Here is a 24894-nt window from a genome sequence, read left to right on the forward strand (position 1 = left end):
TCAAAACAGTAATGGTACTGGCACAAAAATAGACACATAGATCAATGGAACAGAACAGAGAGCCCAGAAATGAACCCATACTTATATGGACAATTAATCTATGACAAAGGAAGCAAGAATATGCATTGAGGAAGACAGTCTCTGCAATAAATGGTGTTTGGAAAAACTGGACAGCTACATACAAAAAATCAAACTAGACTACTTTCTCAAACCATGCACAAAAAATAAATTCAAAATGAATTAAAGATTTAAAGGTAAGACCTGAAACCATAAAACTTCTAGAAGAAAACATAGGCAGTAAACTCTTTGACATCCGTCTTAGTAATTTTTGTTTGGATATGTTTTCTCAGGCAAGGGAAACAACAGCAAAAATAAACAAATGGGACTACATCAAACTAAAAAACTTTTGCACAGCAAAAGAAACCATCAACAAAATGAAAAGGCCACCTACCGGATGGGAGAAGATATTTGCAAACAATATCTGATAAGGGGTTACCACCCAAAATATACAAAGAACTCATACAACTCAACATCAAAATAAACAACCTGATTTTAAAATGGGCAGAGGATTTGAACAGACATTTTTCCAAAGAAGACATACACATCATAAAGGGCATACTTCACAGGTTTCACAATCAAGTTTTAAAATGTAATAAAAGCAAATCACAATCATAAAAAAAAACACAAGTAATAACAAGTACATTGTAGAAAATTTAAAAATGCAATTTATTTGCCTTATTTACCAAATGGTTAGCTACAAAGATACAATTTTTGCCTTGGAGTTTAAGGCAGTTTCATTTCTTACCACAGTTACTTTTTCTGATGCTAGAATCAGCATCTTCTGTGTCTTCTCTGTATTTAATTGATCATTTACGTTTTATGTTTGTCCACTTGGGAACCATACTTTGATGATCACTGAAGCTCTGCAATATAAAATGTCATCATCTTCATATATTTGAGTAGTACCGATCCCGGTTTTGAAAGTCTCTATGAGCATATCTTGCATAGGTCTTATTATGAGGGATCCTTCCAAAAGGTTCATGGTCATTGAAACAAGATTCAAAAACTTCATCAACAGCCTTCTGAGCTACTTCTTTGCTGATGTTCCTAACAGCCAGGATAGAACGAATGGCTCTGTCTCGCACACAAGTCTAAGGAGAAAAGTATGTGGCTTTAATTTTATTAATATATGAAAATTTTGTCATGAAATGGTAACATTTTATACAATGTGTAAACCACAGTCAAAATTAATTTCCTCTCATGTTATTTTATTAGTTTCTGTCAGTCCAAAGAAGAAAGATTAAATTATGGAACATGTTTAACCCAATCTAAAATTATTTAGGTATAAGTAAGATCTCCTTCCCCTCCTCCCTTCTTCTCATCTTTCCTAATGATGATAATTTCTAGGCAGTATCTGCTAAACAATAACTCCAGATTTGAAAAATCATAAAAAAGTCTCTAAGGTTCTGGTTGAGTTTTTTAATTTGAATAAATATGAAATATACTCCTGTGCCTCTCTCTCCCTTAGCTTTTCAGGTGACCAATGCTAGATAACTTTTCTTTCGAGAGGGGCATCTCCCCTGGAGGCAACAGGAAACCACACATACATACACACAAAATTTGAAGGCATCCTAATTTTTCAGGGGGAAAAGAAAAATCAAAAAACTTTTTTCTTGGGTACATACTGTACAAAAGCAGGGACTCTGTTCTCTAGGACTCTTCTCCCACTACCTCTACGTATTTTCCATCCTATTGCTAGTTCTATTCATTTTCTGCTGCTGCTACCCAAGTTAAAAAGAGGAGAGGGCTTCCCTGGTGGCGCAGTGGTTGCGAGTCTGCCTGCCGATGCAGGGGACGCGGGTTCGTGCCCCGGTCCGGGAGGATCCCATATGCCGCGGAGCGGCTGGGCCCGTGAGCCATGGCCGCTGAGCCTGCGCGTCCGGAGCCTGTGCTCCGCAACGGGAGAGGCCACAACAGTGAGAGGCCCGCGAACTGCAAAAAAAAAAAAAAAAAAAAAAGAGGAGAGATTTCTCTTTCAAAGACTCTGGACCCCAGATTACATGCCTTAACTGAATTAGCCTCTTCTCTCTGGGATGTTCTGATGTGCACCCTACTTCCACTGAGAGCCAGAACACACCGCCCATTCAAATGCTGCCTGAGCTGAATTCACCAGATGAGCAGGGATTGGAGGGCACAGAAGACATGCAGCACAAGTCGGTGGCGCATCACTAAGCGGACTTGGCACAGACTGAAAGCATAACAGCCCCATCAGAGGAGCCACCCTTCCCAGGCCCCAGGTTTGCCTTCTAACTAACTCCCATTCACTGAGTTCAAAATTTCTCTTCGTAGTTCTCTGTGACTTTCTACCTTCCACCCCAGAGTTGAGTTACTCTTTTCTCTGGAGAACCAAGGGCCTTCCTGCTGTTGTTCCAAGCCTGTCCTTTTTGCATCTGGTTAAAACTGCTATCCTGATGCCCATGTACCTGACAAATTGGCCCAGCAACCTCTTCCCATAGAAGAGCTCTGACCAGCCTTTCTCCTAAATGTGGACACAGAGCCCCTTGGTTGCTATGGGCAGAACTGCTCACATTCTTCACCAGTCCATCAGTTCTAAAATTCCTCTCCCCATGCCCATCTATCGTGGACCTAAAAAGCTTTCTAGTAGAGTAGAAACTAACACAACATTGTAAAACAACTATACTCCAATAAAAAAAAATAAAGTGTTTCTTGTAGACAACAACAACAAAAAAGCTTTCTAGCAGGATGATCTTGCCTATAGTTTTCATTTTGTTTTGTTTACAAAATCTCTCAGCTCAGCTCATCATAATCAAATCTGTGCTGATCCAAAGCTTTGCTGTCACATCATATAGCCTTTAAAGATGTGTTAATACACAATGCGCTGCAGTGCAGTCTCTGTGCTAACAGGTAGTACTTTTTTGTCTAGAGAATACTGCGATGGTTTCAAAACACAAGTCCAGTACTGTTAGGATAAAAGTAAGACAGGCTGTGATTTCACTTCCAGTCCTTATCTACCCTCATCCAAAAGTATCCCACGTGTGGGACTGTAGCGCTTTTCACTGTGAAAATCACTCACTTAGTCACATAGCTTGCCCATAATTATAAAATAGAACTGAATTCCATCTATTTGGCTTAAGTGATACACATTTTGTATTCTTTCATATAAGTAGCTCTTTCAAATTTCAAATACTAAATATACTTCTCATTTTTCTATTCATTATTTCCACTCATAGCACTCTTAACAGTAAATGATTTCATATGTTAGTTTTTACCTGATGGTGTTGTTTTAATCCAAAATGTAACCTGAATATTTCATTTAAAAGTGAGCAGTCTCCACTAAGGTTAGCAGCTCGAACCTATCACGAAGACAGAAGGCAAACAAAAAGAAAATAAGCACTTGTGCTCTATACCTTTATATCAACTGATTTTTTTAACTGTAAAAGAATATAAAATTGGTATATTTTTCTGAGAACAGAGTACCTGTGAGATTTTTTTTTTTTTACTCTATTGACTTAAGTAGTTCTTAAGAAAAAGAGCAGATATCCATGAGCTACACTAGGCAGTGCCAAATACACTGGGGGCAATCACCTATTCAAAGGGAATTTTCAAAACATTCCACCAGAGTCTTACAGACAGAACTAATTTCTTTTGGAACCAAAAGTCAAAGAGTTAGACCTCAAAGTTAAAGATTATGCTCTCTACAAAATACAAACACTTCTAGAAATTACCAAAAGGACTTCAAGAAAGCATTCTTCCAAAGATCTACAAACTGAGTTTCAATATGAGTTTAAAACTGAATACATCAGTACCTACGACACTTTAGGCACACGAACCTCCCAGCTCTCCTAGCCCAAATCACTGAAACTCTCTTGGACCTTCCCTTAAACCCGTGTAAGTTCATGCCCTTCCTCCAGGGTCTTGATTGGCCTATGAAAAATTAAGTGGTACAGAGAATCAAGAACATTCCAAACTGGTCATGCTATGAACATGACAGCCTGAAGTTAGTATGTATTTTCTAATTTTCTACATCTTTAAGGTAAAAAGCAGCTTTAATAGGTGAAAAAGTCATGGAACTACCCACATGGAGTCTACAGCCAACCTGGCCACGTTTTTGCTCATTCAATGCAATCAGAACGGCCCACTTCTTGTTACTTCTATAATAACATGGCTTCATTCCTCTGAGGAGCTCAAAGCACTTAACACACTTTAACTAGCTAACAGGCATTAATTCTCATAACACCCAAGTGAGAGAAATATTTAAAAGCTCAGATTTCAGTCTTCTTTCCAAATAATATGAGTTATAATCAGATGCAGTGAGGCTGCCTATTAATTTCAAGGGAAAGAGAAAATAATCTAAGTTATAAAGTATAAGCTTGAAATTTATATTAATTTTCTTTAGCTTCTCAGCACATTGCACTCTTCAATTAATGAAATGCAAGTATGAAATACAAATGTCTTTCTAGGAGCATATATATGTGTGTATTTCTGACAGCAATCCAAAATGCTTAATAATAAATATCTTTCTATGTTGTATTTTTGAAACGAACTGTTTTACTCTAGGGAAAGCTAGGAACTTTACCTATGGAAGGCAGCACAGCAAACCAGTCAAGAACCTTGGTTGTAACCCTGCCTCTGCCACTTGCTATGTAGAGTATCTGACCAACTGCCTCACTTTTCACAGAAATAAAACGGGGATAACAGTATCTACCTCAATGGGCTGTTGTGCATATTAAATAAGAGTCCACAAACAGCACAGGATTTGGCACACAGCCCCTCAGTAAATGTTAACTATAAATTTTTTGTATTATATAGTTTATTCCATAGGAAAAATAGCTTATTATTAAAAGTCATCACTATTATTAGGATTTAAGGGTAATATTTAAGACAATTCTAAAAAGATACTTAAAATGTCTACCTGCTGTATCTAAAAGAATTATATTCAATAGTTAAAAATGTAAACTGAAGACTAATGTGGAATTATGACAAGAAAAGGAACACGTTTAAATAAATCATACTTGAATAAAATGTTCAAACACACAACAGTGTCCTTGGGGAAGAAGTACCTTCTACAATAAAACTTACCTCAGAGCAGGCCAAGTGCCTGACGTTAGTGAACCAGTCGACATGAGCTCGACAATGATCGAATGCATGAATGAGCTCATGGGTGACCACTCTGTTCATATGGGCCTGATTACAGATATTATTCTGGCACAAAACAATCTAAGAAGCACCAAAATGAGGAAAGTTTGGTTATTTCTACGATCTACTCTCACTTCATAGATTCCATCTTCTCTCTCACCTGAGTGGGCTCAGCTGCTTGGAAAGCCTCACCCACTCTATCCACCCAACACCCACCCCTCCATCAAGGCTCAGTCTTCACCATACATGCTCCATGAAGCCTTCCCAATGGCTAACTTCTCCCTTCTCCTCTCTCTGGACTACACAGCACTTAGTTTAAGGACATTTATTCACACACCATCCTCACTGGGTTGACTGTACCAGCCATCTTAGACTCCACAGTCTTATATTAAGAGTGGACTCTGGAATGAAGCAGGGAGATTCAAATTCCAGCCCCACTCCTTACTAAGTCAGTGACCTTGGGCAAGTTTCTTAAGCTTTCTGTGCCTCAGTTTCCTCAACTATAAAAAAGGAGATGACTTAGAGTACCTACCTCTTAGAATTGTGAGAATTAAGTGAGAATATGTGTACAATATTTCTTATCAAGTTTCTCAATAAGCAATGAATCAATAATGAATGACCACACTGTCCCATTCTACTAGAATTGCCAGGAAAAGTCCTCAGAAAGAGCTTCAGAAAGAAGTGCAAAAAGCCAGCAGCACAGAGCAGGACCCTATAAGAATAATAAAGACGTGAGGGGTCCTAATAATAATAGTCCCCACTTACTGTGTACTTACTGTGTGCCAGACACTGGGACATGTCCCAGATATTTTATAAACATTCATTCAACATTCATTTATTCAACTAATATTTATCAAGACCTACTAGAGATTTATAATCTACTAATGGAGATAGAAATAATCAAATATTTACCAAAATGTTTAAACACATGCAGTGACAGCTGTCATGAAGAAAAACCCAGGTTGTCACGAGTACATACAATGAGAGGGCCTGACCTGGTCTGCAGGGTTGGGAAAGGCTTTTCTGCAGAAGGAATGTTTAAACTGGGATCTAATGGATGAACAGGAGTTAAATTCGAGGAGAGGGGAAGGGAGCGTTCCAGACAGAGAACAACATAGGCAAAGGGTAAGGGGAGGGTTGAAGAAAAAGAATGCTGGAGAAGCTGAAGGCAGGCCTGTAGTACGAAGCACAGAGTTGGAGGCGGCAGGCATGAGATAGGGCTGGTGAGGTCGGCAGGGGCCAAATCACTCTTTATCCTGACAACAGTGGGAAGTCACTGAAAGGGAGTAGTGAAATGGGGGGTGTTTTATTTTGTTTTTATCCTTCTGACCACAGTTGGAAAAATAAACAAAAGATGATCAAAACTGGATGCATAGAGACTAGTTGAAGGCGAATGAAGTATTCTAAGCAAGAGATAATAGTCCCAGAGCTAGGATGGTGGGAGCCTAAAAAGGTATTTAGGAGGTAGACTGGACAAAATTTGGTGTTGGATAGAATATGGGAAGGGAATCAGAGGTATCAAGGATGATCCCTAAATTTCTGGCATGGGTAACAGGACGGATGGTGGTACCGTTCCCCGAGATATGCAAAACTAAAAGACCAGGTTGGGTGGGGATGGAGGATGGTAAAAGTCAATTTGAATTTGGACATGTCAGGTCTGAGGTGCCTTTAGGACATCCAAGTGTAGGTGTTCAGTGAACATTTGGCTATATGGATGTGGAGTTCAAGAGAAAGCTCTGACCCAGCAAAGTAAATGAGATCCCCTTGGTAGAGTGCAGAGTAGAAAAGAAGGGGCTCTAACAACAAGGATTAGGGACTTCATTTAAGGGCTGGTAGAGGAAGCTAAGTCAGCAAAGGAGCAACCATAAGGGTGTTGCATACTGGAAACCATGGCAAGAAAGTGGCATTAGCTGTTAAAGTCAAGTGTGTGCATGTGATATGACCTCCACTCTAGCCAGATACCTTGGAATAACTCTTGCCCACGAGCACTGGGAGAGAAGGTGAAGAATATTCACAGCAGCATTGTTTATAATAATAATAAAGTTGAAAACAATCAATACTCGATAGGGTAAACTCTAGTACAGACATACAGTGGAATAATATACAACACAAACTAAATTAACCAGAGGTGCACACAACAACACAGAAGAATCTCACAATGTTGAACGAAAGAATTAAGTTACAAAGACTATATGATTTCATAAAATGACCAAGTATTACACAGGACCCCAAGTATAAAACTTAAAAGGAGGAAACTAAACACATTGTTGGACTGTACACAAAGATGGCAAAACCATTCAGACAAGCAGGGAATGGTTATCACAGAAGTCAGAATAAGGAAGGGAGGGGGTTGTGACCCAAGAGGGGCACACAGGCTTCTGAAGTCCTGGCAGTGTTTTATTTCTCAAATCTGGGTGGTAGTTACACAGATGTTCATTTTACTGTTATGACTGAAAGTGTACCTACAGGTATTTTACTCTTCTACATAAATGAGATACTTCACAACAAAAATTTTAATTAAAAAAAAAAAAGAGTGCCCAACTGTGTATAACACTGCTGAGAAATAAGATGAAGATTCAAAATGTGCACTCTATTTAACCCCCAAAGAGGATGAACTTACCAAGACCCATCTTGGGAGCTGTAGCTGTTGCGATTATCAATTTACAAATGAGGAAACTGAGAATAAAACGAACAACTTGCCCAAGCCCCACAGCTAATAAGCAGGGGAACTAGGATTTGAACTCAAAGTCTATGTGACTCCAAAACTCAGACATCTCACCCCTCTGCTATGTTGCTCTTTCCCATGATTACTGTGAAACAGCTATAAATAACTAAAATACATATAAAATTCCCTAGCAGGAAACAATTAAATGTACTTAAATGTGTCATATATTCATGATGGAAACAGTGACTTATAACACTTTTATCTACCCTCATATCACATGACATATCCATCTACCACCTCAAGACTGTCAAAACCCCCCATTGACTTAAAACTTATAACATTTATTGACTTAAGTGTTCTGCTTACTATGATTAGTTTACAAGAGAAATCTCATTTAATTCTCATAATGATTCTATAAGATAAATATAATCATTACCCATATTTTACAGTTGAGAAAACTCACTTTCTTCATCAAAAATTCTCGAAGATCTATCACTTCTCACCGGGTAAAGGTGAAACTCTATCTTGGCATTCAAAGCCTCCCACCATATAGCCTATCTTTCTTTCCAATCCTATTTCTCCTCATTCCCCATGCATTCCTGCCCTCCAGCTGAACTAGACAACATGCCATTCCCCAAATACACCTTGTGCTTTCTCAACACGTCACCTTTGCTCATGCTACCCCTGCTTTTGGCAACAGTCTTTGTCTTCTTTGCCCCTGAAGAGCCTTTACATCCTCTAGCTGAATCTGCTGGCATCTTTCAGTCAATCACATCACTGTCCCACTGTGGTAACCACACCCACCTCAAAGAGTTTAACCCGCCTCAAATTTTATCATTGTCTCTGTGTTCCTGTCTTGTCTCCCCTGTGAGATGTAAGGACCTTAAGAGTAAGGACCACAATTAACTCATTTTTTGAATTCTACACAAAGTCTACCAAATGGAATGCCCAGCACGTAGAAGGCAATCAACAAACATCAGGAGAGAGAACTGGAGGAAAGAAGACAACTTGGTAGACCGCCTACCTGAGACACTGAAGCATCAAAACCTCCACTGACATTTCCATTACAATCTTCACAAGAAAAGTGTCTTTCTTTGTTAACCGTGCTGGAAGGTAAGAATGGATTAAAAAGACAACGTCCAGAAGTAGTGTGCATGGGGCACAGGGGAAACAGCCCTGGGCCAGGAGACAGAGATGACACATCTCTCCATCACTACCACATAGGACACCTTGGGAAAGCAACTCAACACCATCAGGACTCAGTTCTCTCATCTGTAAAGAAGGAAACTGTCTCTGCAAAATCTATCCCAGTTCAAATTCTACGCTATGATTCCATAAAGAATTTGATCAGCTAATTAAGACCATGTTGGAAATATGCTGGAGTTTCTGCCCTTGGGCCAGAATGTTAAGAAGTGGACCTCAGAAATCACTTCTTCCGATCTCCTCAAAGTTAAACACCTGGAAGGCTTCTACATGCATAAAAAGCTGAGATTTCTTCTCCATTAAGGATAATGCTGAGACTGGCATAGTGGAAAAACCAGGTTTGGTGATTACTTACAAGTAAGGTTTTAAGTATCGTCTTTACTAAACACCTGAGGTGAATAGTAGAGCCAGAGATGTGGAGTTAGGGCTGAAGAGGTCCAGGGAGAACAAGGCCTGCCTGGAGAGAGTGCAGCCAACCACCACCACCTACCATATGGAAAGGGCTTTGTGGCCTGAAGTGAAATATCTGAAGTACTTCCAGTTTGGGTGGGGATTTTTTGTTTACAGCAGCCAGAATATAGAGCAGCACTTCAAAAAGATTCACTTACCAACCCGAATGCTTCATGGCATCAAGCAGCAGTTTAACATATGGATCTAGAAAGATATTGATTCAGTTACATATGGTAATTGGAAAAAAAGAGCACCAATTAAGTTATCCAAATAGCAGTATAAGATATTATCAAACAAAACCTCAGAAATCTTAGCAAAGTAATACTATCTTAAAAATGATAAAAAATGAATATGAAAAGATAAGCTTAAATTAACATAAAAGCAAGTCTTTAATGAAATGAAACACTGATAGAAATACCAAAATGGGTAGTACCAAACATCTTAGATAACATCAAATATGCTTTTCAGTTAAATGATCAAACACATTGTATTAAAATATATACCAAGGGGCTTCCCTGGTGGCGCAGTGGTTGAGAATCCATCTGCCAATGCAGGGGACACGGGTTCGAGCCCTGGTCCGGGAAGATCCCACATGATGCAGAGCAACTAAGCCTATGCGCCACAACTACTAAGCCTATGCTCTAGAGCCCGTGAGCCACAACTATTGAGCCGCATGCCACAACTACTGAAGCCCGCGTGCCTAGAGCCCGTACTCCGCGATGAGAAGTCACCACAATCAGAAGCCCATGTACCGCAATGAAGAGTAGCCCCTGCTTGCTGCAACTAGAGAAAGTCTGCATGCAGCAACGAAGACCAAACACAGCCAAAAATAAATAAATAAAATAAATAAATTTATTTTTTAAATAAATAAATAAAATAGATATATATATATACACACACACACACACACACACCAAAAGACTGAGAAAATTTGGGACCAATATCCATAGAAACAAATAGCAGCATAGTACCCACATTAGAGGAAGACAGTAGGTAGCCCCACTATTGTCTGTCCTGGTCTGTGAATAGTGTCCCATTCTGAGTACCATACTCTAAATAGGACCTGCCAACCGAAGCTGTTCCATAGGAGAAAGTGACTAGAACAGTTCAGGACTATTTTCCACAGGAAGCAAGAAAGGGATCTATAGATTTGGAAAAGAGAAAAAAGACTTAACTAGGGCCACAGTACCTTCAAGTATCTGAAGGGGTGCCATGTGGGAATAAATTCAGCCAACATTTCTTCAGAGGGCAGTACAAGGACCAAAGGGCAGAAGTTACACAGGGCACATTTCAACTCAGTATGAGAAAGTATTTTTCCAACAATTAAAGCTGTTGATACAAGAGCCCAATAGCCTCAAAGGGCCTCAAAGATAACCTGTTCCAGCAGAGATCTATAAACACTCTGGTCAGTTGATAACACAGAGGTTTCTGGTCAGTGATGGGGGTTGGAAAGGCCTAGATGACTCCTGAGGCCCCCCACTTCTAAGAATCTATGAGGGACTTCCCTGGTGGCACAGTGGTTGAGAATCCGCCTACCAATGCAGGGGACACAGGTTCAATCCCTGGTCTGGGAAGACACCACATGCCGCAGAGCAACTAAGCCCGTGTGCCACAACTACTGAGCTCTGTGCTGCAACTACTGAAGCCTGCATGCCTAGAGCCCATGCTCTGCAACAAGAGAAGCCACCACAACAAGCTCAAGCACTGCAACAAAGAGTAGCCCCTGCTCGCCACAACTAGAGAATGCCCGCACACAGCAACGAAGACCGAATGCAGCCAAAAATAAATAAAATTTAAAAAAACAACTTTATAAAAAAAGGTGGGGGGCGGCATCAAGACAGCATACTAGGAGGATGCAGAATGAGCGTCTCCTCACAACTAGGGCACCTACCAGGCACTGGTGGGGGACCACGGACACCTAAGGGGATGGGAGGAACCCCCAGCAACTGGGTAGGACATGGGGCAGTGGGGGAGCGAAGGGGGAGGAGAAGTGCAGGCCTGACGAGACTGGCGCCCCTGAGGGGCGGCTGGGGGAGGGCAAGGGATTCCCACGCCTGCAGGGGGCAATCGGGGAACCCCTGGGAGGGCAGAGTATCAAAAGGGAGAGTTGCCATGTTTCCCCTGCCCACTTGGGCCCCCAGGAACCTGCTGAAATCCTGATCCTGCCTGATCCTCTGCCCACCTAGGCCCCCTCCAGCCACACAGGTCCTGAGGGAGTGGGAGGGAGGGAAGGGGGAGCAAAAGTAAATGCCGGACCTCCGGGACCAGCACCCCAGAGGGGTGGCTGGGGGAAGGGAGGAGTTCCTACACCCAGCGGGACCCCCCACGGTTAGGTGTCCAGTGGCGATGGGGGAGACCCTGTGGGAGATGGTGAGGGAGGGGCACAAAGGAATGGGGCCAGTGCTTTCCCTGTCCACTTAGGCACCAGGAGGCCTGTTGGGCTCCTGGGCCTAATCCTCTGCCCTTGGAGCCTCCCTTGTGCCCCGCAGAGCCCAAGCCCCGCTCCTATACCCCCACCCAGGGCCCCACCTCTACACTCGGAGACACCCTCTGAGACCCCCTCCAATGCGCTGGACCTAAACCCCACCCACACACCCTCACTCAGCACCCTACCTCCAAACTCCGGAACTCCACACTCCAGAGGCCCTCCTTTTGACGTGCTGCCTCTCCTCTTCCGCAGGCAGGTCCTAAGCAGAGGACCCGCACCGTGCTCAAATGTCACCCCCAACCTGCCTAGGTCCTGCACCACCCTAAATCCCACCGCTGCCTGAGTTCCGCCCCTGTCTAAGTTCCACCCCTACAGCCAAGGCTTTTTTTTTTTTCTTTCTTTCCACTTTTACATTGCAGTTCTGTTTTACCTTGTTGATTCACTGTTGTTCATTCTTTGATATTTTTATTTTTCCTAATAAATCTTTTATTTTTCTAATTTTATTTTATTCTTTATACTTTGCTATTGTTCTCTCCTTTTGGCTTGTTCACCCCCTTTTTTTTTTTCTTTTTTCTGTTGTGGTTTTATTTTACCCTATTGCAGTTGTTTCAATTACAGTTTTATTTTTCCTAATATATTTTTTATCTTTCTAATTTTATTTTGTTTTTTATTCTTTGATATTGTACTGTTCCTTTTTTCTTTCTTCCTTCCTTTTTTTTTTTCTTTTTTTAACGCACCACAAAGCTTGCAGGATCTTGGATCCCAGGCCAGGGGTCGGGCCAAGCTCCTGTGGTGGGAGCACTGAGTCCAAACTGCTGGACAAACAGAGAACCTCAGACCCCAGGGAATATCAAACAGAGTGAGGCCTCCCAGTGGTCCTCATCTCAGCACCAAGACCCAGCTCTATCCGACTGCCTGCAAACTCCAGTGCTGGATGCCTCAGGCCAAACAACCAGTAAGACAAGAAGACAGCACCACCCATCAAAAAAAAAAAAAGAAATGACAAAAAAATGTTACAGAGGAAGGAGCAAGATAAAAACCTACAAGACCAAATAAAGGAAGATGAAATAGGCAACCTACCTGAAAAAGAATTCAGAGTAATGAGAGTAAAGATGGTCCAAAATCTCGGAAACAGAATGGAGAAAATACAAGAAACATTTAACAAGGATCTAGAAGAACTAAAGAGCAAACAAACAGTGATGAACAACACAATTACTGAAATTAAAAATACTCTAGAAGGAATCAATAACAGAATAACTGAGGCAGAAGAACGGATAAGTGAACTGTAAGATAAAATGGTGGAAATAACTGCCAGGGAGCAGAATAAAGAAAAAAGAATGAAAAGAATTGAGAACAGTCTCAGAGACCTCTGGGAAAACAACAACAAACACACCAACATTCGAATTATAGGGGTCCCAGAAGAAGAAGAGAACAAGAAAGGGTCTGAGAAAATATTTGAAGAGATTATAGTCGAAAACTTCCCTAACATGGGAAAGGAAATAGTCAATCAAGTCCAGGAAGTGCAGAGAGTCCCATATAGGATAAACCCAAAGAGAAACACACTGAGACACATATTAATCAAACTATCAAAAATTAAATACAAAGAAAAAAATATTAAAAGCAGCAAGGGAAAAGCAACAAATAACACACAAGGGAATCCACATAAGGTTAACAGCTGATTTTTTCAACAGAAACTCTGCAAGCCACAAGGGAGTGGCAGGACATATTTAAAGTGCTGAAAGGGAAGAACCTACAACCAAGATTACTCTACCCAACAAGCATCTCATTCAGATTCAATGGAGAAATTAAAACCTTTACAGATAAGCAAAAGTTAAGAGAATTCAGCACCACCAAACCAGCTACAAATGCTAAAGTAACTTCTCTAGGCAGGAAACACAAGAGAAGGAAAAGACCTACAAAAACAAACCCAAAACAATTAAGAAAATGTTAATAGGAACATACATATTGATAATTACATTAAATGTAAAAGGTTAAATGCCCCAACCAAAAGACACAGACTGGCTGAATGGATACAAAAAAAAGACCTGTACATATGCTGTCTACAAGAGACCCACTTCAGACCTAGGGACACATACAGACTGAAGGTGAGGGGATGGAAAAAGATATTCCATGCAAATGGAAATCAAAAGAAAGCTGGAGTAGCAATATTTATATGAGATAAAATAGACTTTAAAATAAAGACTATTACAAGAGACAAGGAAGGACACTACATAATGATCAAAGGGATCAATCCAAGAAAAAGATAAAAGAATTATAAATATATATGCACCCAACATAGGAGCACCTCAATACATAAGCCAACTGCTAAGAGCTATAAAAGAGGAAATCGACAGTAATACAATAATAGTGGGGGACTTTAACACCTCACTTACACCAATGGACAGATCATCCAAACAGAAAATTAATAAGGAAACACAAGCTATAAATGACACAATAGACCAGATAGATTTAATTGATATTTATAGGACATTCTATCCAAAAACAGCAGATTACACTTTCTTCTCAAGTGCACATGGAACATTCTCCAGGATAGATCATATCTTGGGTCACAAATCAAGACTTGGTAAATTTAAGAAAACTGAAATCATATCAAGCATCTTTTCCAGCCATGGTGCTATGAGATTAGAAATCAACAATTACAGGGAAAAGAACGTAAAAAACACAAACATGTGGAGGCTAGACACTATGTTACTAAATAACCAAGAGATCACTGAAGAAATCAAAGAGGAAATCAAAAAATACCTAGAGACAAATTACAACGAAAATGATCCAAAACCTATGGAATGCAGCAAAAGCAGTTCTAAGAGGGAAGTTTATAGCAATACAAACCTACCTCAAGAAACAAGAAAAATCTCAAATAAACAATCTAAACTTACACCTAAAGCAATTAGAGAAAGAAGAAGAAGAACAACAACAAAAACACCCGAAGTTAGCAGAAGGAAAGAAATCATAAAGATCAGATCAGAAATAAATGAAAAAGAGATGAAGGAAACAATGGCAAAGATCAATAAAACTAAAAGCTGGTTCTTTGAGAAGATAAACAAAATTGATAAACCATTAGCCAGACTCATCAAGAAAAAAAGGGAGAATACTCAAATCAACAGAATTAGAAATGAAAAAGGAGAAGTAATAACTGACACGGCAGAAATACAAAGGATCATGAGAGATTACTATAAGCAACTCTATGCCAATAAAATGGACAACCTGGAAGAAATGGACAAATTCTTAGAAGAGCACAATCTTCCGAGACTCAACCAGGAAGAAACAGAAAATACAAAAAGACCAATCCCAAGCACCGAAATTGAAACTGTGATTAAAAATCTTCCAACAAACAAAAGCCGAGGACCAGATGGCTTCACAGGAGAATTCTATCAAACATTTAGAGAAGAGCTAACACCTATCCTTCTCAAACTCTTCCAAAATATAGCAGAGGGAGGAACACTCCCAAACTCATTCTACAAGGCCACCACCACCCTGATAATAAAACCAGACAAAGATGTCACAAAAAAAGAAAACTACAGGCCAATATCTCTGAAGTACACAGATGCAAAACTCCTCAACAAAATACTAGCAAAGAGAATCCAACAGCACATTAAAAGGATCATACACCATGATCAAGTGGGGTTTATCCCAGGAATGCAAGGATTCTTCAATATATGCAAATCAATCAATGTGATACACCATACTAACAAACTGAAGGATAAAAACCATATGATCATCTCAATAGATGCAGAAAAAGCTTTTGACAAAATTCAACACCGATTTATGATAAAAACTCTCCAGAAAGTAGGCATAGAGGGAACCTATGTCAACATAATAAAGGCTATATGACAAACCCACAGCCAACATCGTTCTCAATGGTGAAAAACTGAAACCATTTCCTCTAAGATCAGGAACAAGACAAGGTTGCCCACTCTCACCACTATTATTCAACATAGTTTTAGAAGTTTTAGCCACAGCAGTCAGCGAAAAAAAAGAAATAAAACGAATCCAAATCAGAAAAGAAGTCATCTGTTTGCAGATGACATGATACTATACATAGAGAATCCTAAAGATGCTACCAGAAAACTACTAGACCTAATCAACGAATCTGGTAAAGTAACGGTACAAAATTAATGCACAGAAATCTCTTGCATTCCTATACACTAATGATGAGAAATCTAAATAAGAAATTAAGGAAACACTCCCATTTACCATTGCAACAAAAAGAATAAAATATTTAGGAATAAACCTACCTAAGGAGACAAAAGACCTGTATGCAGAAAAAGATAAGAAACTGATGAAAGAAATTAAAGATGATACAAACAGATGGAGAGATATACTATGTTCTTGGATTGGAAGAATCAACATTGTGAAAATGACTATACTACCCAAAGCAATCTACAGATTCAATGAAATCCCTATCAAACTACCAATGGCATTTTTCACAGAACTAGAACCAAAAAAATGCACAATTTGTATGGAAACACAAAAGTTCCCGAATAGCCAAAGCAATCTTGAGAAAGAAAAACAGCTGGAGGAATCAGGCTCCCTGACTTCAGACTATACTACAAAGCTACAGTAATCAAGACAGTATGGTACTGGCACAAAAACAGAAATATAGATCAATGGAACTGGATAGAAAGCTCAGAGATAAACCCACGCACATATGGTCACCTTATCTTTGATAAAGGAGGCAAGAATATACAATGGAGAAGACAGCCTCTTCAATAAGTGGTGCTGGGAAAACTAGACCGCTACACGTAAAAGAATGAAATTAGAACACTTCCTAGCACCATACACAAAAATAAACTCAAAATGGATTAAAGACCTAAATGTAAGGCCGGACACTATAAAACTCTTAGAGGAAAACATAGGCAGAACACTCCATGACATAAATCACATCAAGATCCTTTTTGACCCACCTCCTAGAGAAATGGAAATAAAAACAAAAATAAACAAATGGGACCTAATGAAACTTAAAAGCTTTTACACAGCAAAGGAAACCATAAACAAGACAAAAAGACAACCCTCAGAATGGGAGAAAATATTTGCAAACGAAGAAATGGACAAAGGATTAATCTCCAAAATACACAAGCAGCTCATGCAGCTCAATTATCAAAAAACAAACAACCCAATACATAAATGGGCAGAAGACCTAAATAGATACTTCTCCAAAGAAGATATACAGATTGCCAATAAACACATGAAAGGATGCTCAACATCACTAATCATTAGAGAAATGCAAATCAAAACTACAATGAGGTATCACCTTACACTGGTCAGAATGGCATCATCAAAAAAATCTACAAACAATAAATGGTGGAGAGGGTGTGGAGAAAAGGCAACCCTCTTGCACTGTTGGTGGGAATGTAAATTGATACAGCCACTATGGAGAACAGTACGGAGGTTCCTTAAAAAACTCAAAATAGAACTACCATATGACCCAGCAATCCCACTACTGGGCATATACCCTGAGAAAACCATAATTCAAAAAGAGTCATGTACCACAATGTTCACTGCAGCACTATTTACAATAGCCAGGACATGGAACTAACCTAAGTGTCCATCGACAGATGAATGGATAAAGAAGATGTGGCACATATATACAACGGAATATTACTCAGCCATAAAAAGAAATGAAACTGAGTTATTTGTAGTGAGCTGGGTGGACCTAGAGTCTGTCATACAGAGTGAAGTAAGTCAGAAGGAGAAAAACAAATACCGTATGCTAACACATATATATGGAATCTAAAAAAAAAAAAAAGTGGAACCTAGGAGCAGGACAGGAATAAAGACACAGATGTAGAGAATGGACTTGAGGACATGGGGAGGGGGAAGGGTAAGCTGGGATATAGTGAGAGAGTAGCATTGACATATATACGCTACCAAACGTAAAATAGATAGCTAGTGGGAAGCAGCTGCATAGCACAGGGAGATCAGCTCAGTGCTTTGAGACCACCTAGAGGGGTGGGATAAGGAGGGTGGAAGGGAGACACAAGATGGAGGGGATATGGGGATATACATATGCATATAGCTGATTCACTTTGTTATACAGCAGAAACTAACACAACATTGTAAAGCAATTAAAATCCAATAAAGATGTTTTTTTAAAAAGCAAGAAGAGAAAAATACAAATAAAAGTTGTTATTTATAAAAAAAAAAAAAAGAATCCATGAGCCTGCTAAAATTACAGCAAAGTATTATGAACCCAAGTGCCTCTAATATCAACTTTTCGTATAGATGTCCTGTCTGAGAGTATAAATGCACAGCAAATTACGTGACATAAGCAAAAAAAAAAAGAGAGGGAGAAAGAAATCAAGGTTTTTAAGTGCTGAAAGCAAAAACAGGTGAGTAAAAGTAGTGTAGGATGAGAAAGTTAGGTATAGGTTACTGCTTTACTAACCTGACCCCTCTTAAGAGTGTTAACAAGAAAACAATTATTATTAATAATAAGTATAATTTAGTGTATATCAGGTATCAGGCACCATACTAAGTGCATTATTATTCAAGCAACTAAGAGTTTTACAAAGTTGAAATGGATTCATAAGCCTACAGTCCTCTTTAAAAAAAAAAATTTCTGGGAGCACACTGGTTTGATACTTCAAAAAGGACCTGCAGTATTTAGAATGGATTTGCTTTGGAGAAAAAGTAAACAAAGGTCGCCCTTGAGGCCTGATTTCTCCCATCACACTCGCCCCAGGGATAGGATTTTAAAGCTTCAAGTTGATGCTTTAATACTACCAACAGGTTCTCCCAGCAGCCTTCCCCTTGGAAGGTTGAGGCGGGTTAATTCCTACTGGGTCGCAAAAGTTCAGCACCTCACCCTCCTCATATCCTACCTATATCAACTCTTCCTCCACCTTTTGGCTCTGCCACTGTAAGAACAGCTACCTTTTCTTTATTCAGCTCCTGATACGCTGGCACTTTACACTCATAAAATCTATTCCTCACAACAACCCTAAAAGGGGTATTTTTATCCCTCCCCCACTCCCTTTTTTTTTTCTCAGATAGAGAGGATCAGAGAGTTAAATCACTCTTCCATACGTAACAAGGGATCAAAATTTGAACCCATGTCTAATTCTGCAGCCTATGTTCTTTCCACTGCATTCCACTTTGAAACATCTTAAAGGCAGGGTCCCAACTCCTCTCTGTATTTGCCCAAACCAGAACCTAGGAGGCATTCAATACATATTTGCAAAGTAAATACAATGTCATCATTTTCTCTACTCCCCCTCCTCCTCCCTTGATTCCCTAGATGCAGGTAATCTCAAGGCTGGAAAATAATTGGGTGGTTGACTTTTGAACTGTGACTGGCCAGCTATGAAACAGTAACCTTACTTTGGAACAATAAGTTTAAGTCTTTGATTTTCTAAATGTATCTAAAGTAAACTTTAGATGGCAATGTAAAAAAGTTAAGAAATCTCTAGTGCAATGTCCCTGGGATTAGAGAAAAATTGGTCAGCAGATGGTGTCCTATTTAACCCACAACAGTGGTTCTTAACCTTTTTGGGATCGTGGGTCTCTCTGAGAATATCATGGAGCTATGAACTCTCTCCCCAGAAAAATGCACTTAGGGGCATACACATACGGTTTCGTAGTCCATGTCAGGAATTTCTACACTCTGAAGTCCACCCATGTATGCAGGTTAAGAACCCTTTCCACCAAAGGGTAGAACTGCAAAACTTGCTTTTAACAGGAGGGAAGAGGGCAGGGCACAACCCTTAAAGAATGACAGAGCTGTTGTGGACGCAACATAAACTGGTTAGAACCGATTAGGCCCAAGATGGCAGAAGATTCAACTTCCAGTAGATCTTAAGCCTCATTATACGCTCATTGTAATACATTAGTATATGCTACCTAACACACCCACGGGCACCATGACTGTTCCAAGGCTAACTATAAAAGGCCAAAAAGTGGGCAGTGGCCCAAATCCTGGAAATCCCCACCCCTTCTCCAAAATAGTTGGAATAATCCTCCCACTCATTAGCCTATGAAATTACCCAGCCCATAAAAACTAACCACCCATATTTCCTGGCCGCTCTCACCTTTTGAGACAGACTGCATTCTGTCTATGGAATGTGTATCTCCCAGGGCCTCTCCCCTTCCGAGATGGCCCACACTCTGTCTATGGAGTGTGTACCTCTCTCAATAAATCTACTTCTTACCTATCACTTTGCCTCTCGCCGAATTCCTTCTGCAGTGAGACATAAAGAACCTGAGCTTCATTAAGTCCTGAGACCAGGAGTGCAATTTCAATTAAAATACAGTGGGTTCGAGTCCCAGCCTGCGGGTTCAAGTCCCAAGCTGAGTTTTGGCGGGGTTCAAATCCCATCTGAGTTGTGCAGTTTCAGCAGGTATGCCTTAATTAACATGGCTCTTTAAAACTCTGCTTCACCTGGACTCTCAATTCCTCATATTACTGCATAATTTACCTAAAATATCAAAGGATCTGTCAGACCAGTGCGCGTGACGGAAAGGGCAAACTCCTCACCCAACTCCTCATTCATGCCGCAAGCAAAAGTAGTTGGAAGCAAAAGTAGCTGAAAGGGGCCTCAGCGCTTCCTCTGATGGAAACTGAGGCGCAGACCCCCACACCCGCCCTCACAAGAATCTGCCTTTAACTCTGCACTTGGTGCCCGAACCCCGCCCCAGACACACCTGGGCTGAACCCGGAGCCCCCTAGCGGAGCGGCACCAAGGCCCCTCCCTGCCCGCCGGCTCTCAGACACCCCCACTGCACCCTCCGCAGACGCCCAGCCCCCAGGCTCACGGCTCCTACTTGTCTCCAACGTCTGCAAGAGCATAAGCTGGCACTTCTGGTTGTTGGTGAAGAAGCTGGAGAGGAACCCTTGCTGTGGCTTCCCCTGAGCCGGCCGCTCCGGGAAGACCTGGCACCCGACGTGTTGCTGCTGCAGCTGCTCCCCCGCAGCGGGGCCCGGGCCCTGTTCATCCGGAGCTCCTGCCATGCCGCCCACGGACTTTGCCGCTGCTTCCTCCCGCCTCAGGCGGCCCGGGTGGAGACAGGGAAAGGCAACGTCCCTCCCGCCTACCCACAGCCCAGCCCTCCCTCCGCGGAGCCGACCTGGCGCCAGCCGGGCGACGGCCGCAGGGGTCCACAAGCCCGGAGACCGAAGGAGCGGAGCGCTGGGCCACAGGCGCCGGGAGGGAAGACGGTAACGGGGCGGGGTGACGGCTGCTAGGCGGGCAAGGGGCGGGACCAAGCGCCTGCTGGCTGAGCTGGGGTTGGCGAGTACCCTCGCAGGCTACAACCCGCCTGATGTGGGCTCGGCCTTCGCTGCTCAGCGTGCTTGTGCCGTCCCCATAAGCCTTGTTCCGCAGCCCTGCTTACTCGTGCACACTCCTTCCTTACCTCCTGACCAGTACTGGCCATTAAATACTCTTCTCCCTCTGAAGGTTTCTGCCATCTTCGCACTCCCTGCTTTGTCCACCAGCAGGCTAATTGCAGCCTCTGGTCCACCTCTCTCTTGACGCCCCAAGCACTGTTTTTCAGAAACGTTTGAAAGTTGCAATTATAATGACTGGTCGCGTCAAAACCCTCAAAATATAAGACCCAACTACTTTTTTTCTGCCTCTTCTAGGCCCACTCGCCCACCCCACTCTTTCGCCACCGCAAATAACTCTCTGATAATTGACGAAATAAAATTAAATTAATTTTTAATTTAAATAATTAATTAATTATTTAAATTAATTAATTTATTTAATTTATTATTAATTAATTATTAAATTAATTTTTAATTTAAATAATTTAATTAAAATTAAAATTTTATGGCAAGACAAGACAAATTTAAACAATTTTTCTCTGCCAGTTTGGGCCTCCTCCCTCCCCTTAGAGTGTATTGTGCATCTGCATTAACCAGACCTCCTTAGAAGATACTCCTTCTTAATCTTGTATAGGGTCAGGATGACCCACTACTCCATAACTCCTTGGGAGATAACCTTCCTTCTGTCAATAATTCATTTGACATATAACACTTTGTCTCAAAAACTTCTTTAACTGTGCTGTGACTTCTAGTGGGTGGAACAGTGCTCAGAGCTTTCTGAAAGACTGTCTCCCAGGTTATAATCCTCAGGTTCGCTCAAATAAAATTTTTCATTTCTTTCTTAGATCGACTATTGATTAATTTTTTCATCAACATAACAAAACACAACCTTTTTACTTATAACTCCAGGCCTTAACTCATATTTCCATCTTTAAGCCCCCATCCTCAGTCCTTATGATCCAGGTCCTGATCAAATCTACCTAATCCACAGGGCCTTCCCAGATACCTTAATCAAAATTAATCTCTCCTGATCTCCCAATGTACAAAGTACTTCATACCTATTATGGCTTCATCACTGCCTGACAGGTTTTAACTAATTTGTGTTTCTCTTTTCCCACTAAATTTACTCAGTTCAACTCACACATTTATTCAGTACCTGCTATGATGGGCCAGGCATGGCAGGAGAAACAGGATAATAAGAGAATTTCTAAGGTTGAGAGGAGCATATGATTTATGTAAGAAATGTATCTAATTCATAAAGGTTCAAGAGACATTGAGGATTATGAACAGTACCTTTGTGTCATAGGTGCTCAATAAATATCTAAATTGAGTGAGATGCCAGGATTACTCACTCATTTGAAATATAATATTATGAACACCTTCTATGTACATAGACTACTAAAGCTGTAACCAAAAAAAGCTACTTTTTATTGAGCTCACCTGCGATACATTATTTCTAATCCCTACCACAACCCTCAAAATAAATATTGTTATCATTATATTTTTCAGATAAAGAAAGTAGGCTCAGCAAAACTGAATAATACAGGACCACACAACTAGCTCTTAATCTAGTTAGGGGACTAAAATATACACATATGGAAAACTAGACCATTTCAAGTTAGTGTAATTAGTCTGGAATTCTCAGGGAAGGCTAGATAGAAAAGATGGGGCCTGAAATGGACCACAGACTGTAAACATTTGAAATACTATTCAGCTATATGAATAAACAAAAAAATGCAAATTAAAAGCTCTCATTTCCCCGCACCAAATTAGCAAACATTTTTTCAATGTTCATTGCTGAAGGCAACAGAGAGAAAACTAGAAAATTGTACACCAAGATATGATCAGTAGTTGTCTAGGTATCAGAATATTTTTATTATTTTTCCAAATTTTCCTAATGTTCTACAATAAGCATGTATTACCTTTATAATCAGAAAGGTATACTTTAAAAAAATTGAGTAGCCTTTGGATGGCATATGTGTTAACTTCATCCATTTATACTATAAAGACATAGGAGTGGAATGGGACAGCATTAGGGGAGAGAGAGGGAAGTGCAAATACAAATTACTAAGGTAAAAAGAGAAAAATAATCACCACAAAGAAATGAGAACATGGGCAAAGATTTAGCTATAAGGATTTTCATTTCTCCATTGCAGCACTAATTAAGAACAAAAAGGATAGAAACTGTTTTAACAAAAAGTGCAATGGAAAACACAACCATGTTGTTTTTTAAATGAAATATGTTCATAAAAGCTTTTTAGGTTACAAAATAGCATGTACAAGCTGGAAATTTATTATATGCACAGAGAGGGTCTGGAAGACTGCTGCAAAGTGTTTTTAGTGGTTGTTTCTGGGTGGATATGTAACCGAGCAGGACCCTATGGGGCCTTCCCAGGACGGAACCCCTCCCCATATCCTCGCTGTATCTCCTCCAAAATACCTAGATAATAGTATCTGATGAACACTTCCTGAGTTACAGATGCTAAAACCACCACCAAATGGAAGAAATTACTTGATGATCATGAGCCCCCAGACCCTATAGGCCCCTAAGGATGGATAATGTTAACCGCCCTATTATCTCAACATCAACCAGAGAATTGTGCAGGACTTGATCACATACTCTGCAACCAGTCTCCCTCACCTGGCATTTTTTTTTTTTTTTTTTTTTTGCGGTACGCGGACCTCTCACTGTTGTGGCCTCTCCTGTTGCAGAGCACAGTCTCCGGATGCGCAGGCTCAGCGGCCATGGCTCACGGGCCTAGCCGCTCCACGGCATGTGGGACCTTCCCGGACCGGGGCACAAACCCGTGTCCCCTGCATCGGCAGGCGGACTCTCAACTGCCACCAGGAAGCCCCCTCACCTGGCTTTTAAAAATGCTTTGCTGACGCTCAACCACTGCGCCACCAGGGTAGCCCCCTCACCTGGCTTTTAAAAATGCTTTGCTGAAGTGGTTGAGAGTCCGCCTGCTGATGAAGGGGACGCGGGTTCGTGCGCCGGTCCGGGAAGGTCCCACATGCAGCGGAGCGGCTAGGCCCGTAAGCTAGGGCCGCTGAGCCTGCGCATCCGGAGACTGTGCTCTGCAACGGGAGAGGCCACAGCAGTGAGAGGCCCGCGTACCGGAAAAAAAAAAAAAAAAAAAAAGCTTTGCTGAAACCCTTCCAGGAGTTCAGGGTATTTTGAGCAGGAGCTCTGTCCCTTCTCCTTGCGGGGTCCTGCAAGATACCTTTCTCTGCTCCAAACTCCCACGTTTTGGTTTGGGCTCACTGTGCATCAGGCAAACGAGCAACAGATGAAATTTGGGAGTTTTGTATTGTTTGCACCTGTGTGTGCTTGCCTTCATTCTCTAAAGAAAAAATAGTTGTTTTATAGTAAGTTGTTTGAAGCTGCTTAAATAAATCACAGCAACAAATGAAGTTGCATATAACTTTAAAGTGCTTTCTAGCTTTGTTTTTTCGCAACTAATAAATCCACTTCTCCAGGGCCGCCAAAACTTGGGGGGCATTATAGCCTTTCCTTAGTGATACAGTCATTTTGAATACAGGGAAAGAACAAAACAGTCTCCACCACTCTCCACGGGAACACGCCATACTCGGCCCAACGGGAACACGCCATACTCGGCCCAATCAGTAATCCCACACCGCTGGGAAACGCAACTCACCAACACACCTACTTCCAGCAGGAGTCAGCCCTCCGAACCCGGAAGTGAA

At 41.0% G+C, this 24894-nt stretch overlaps 1 protein-coding gene across 9 annotated transcripts; it reads right to left on the bottom strand.

Moving 5' to 3' along the window:
* Positions 1–532: 532 nt before the first annotated feature.
* On the bottom strand, positions 533–24881 carry ATP23 (ATP23 metallopeptidase and ATP synthase assembly factor homolog). 9 transcript variants are annotated; one of them, XM_060113676.1, is made up of 8 exons: positions 24846–24865; positions 24109–24264; positions 21276–21405; positions 9634–9679; positions 8847–8928; positions 5101–5238; positions 3291–3374; positions 533–1151 (listed from the first exon to the last, which is right to left on the bottom strand). In XM_060113676.1, exons 3-8 carry the CDS (start codon positions 21328–21330, stop codon positions 948–950), a joined length of 609 nt encoding a protein of 202 aa, XP_059969659.1. In that variant the 5' UTR covers positions 21331–21405; positions 24109–24264; positions 24846–24865; the 3' UTR covers positions 533–947. The 9 variants fall into 9 exon arrangements, with proteins under 9 accessions (XP_059969659.1, XP_059969660.1, XP_059969661.1 ...); XM_060113677.1 differs by lacking the exon at positions 24109–24264 and having other exon boundaries at positions 24846–24880; XM_060113678.1 differs by lacking the exons at positions 21276–21405; positions 24109–24264 and having other exon boundaries at positions 24846–24881.
* Positions 24882–24894: the final 13 nt, after the last annotated feature.

This window comes from Mesoplodon densirostris, chromosome 11, assembly GCF_025265405.1.
Source record: "Mesoplodon densirostris isolate mMesDen1 chromosome 11, mMesDen1 primary haplotype, whole genome shotgun sequence".
NCBI classification, from domain to species: Eukaryota; Metazoa; Chordata; class Mammalia; order Artiodactyla; family Ziphiidae; genus Mesoplodon; species Mesoplodon densirostris.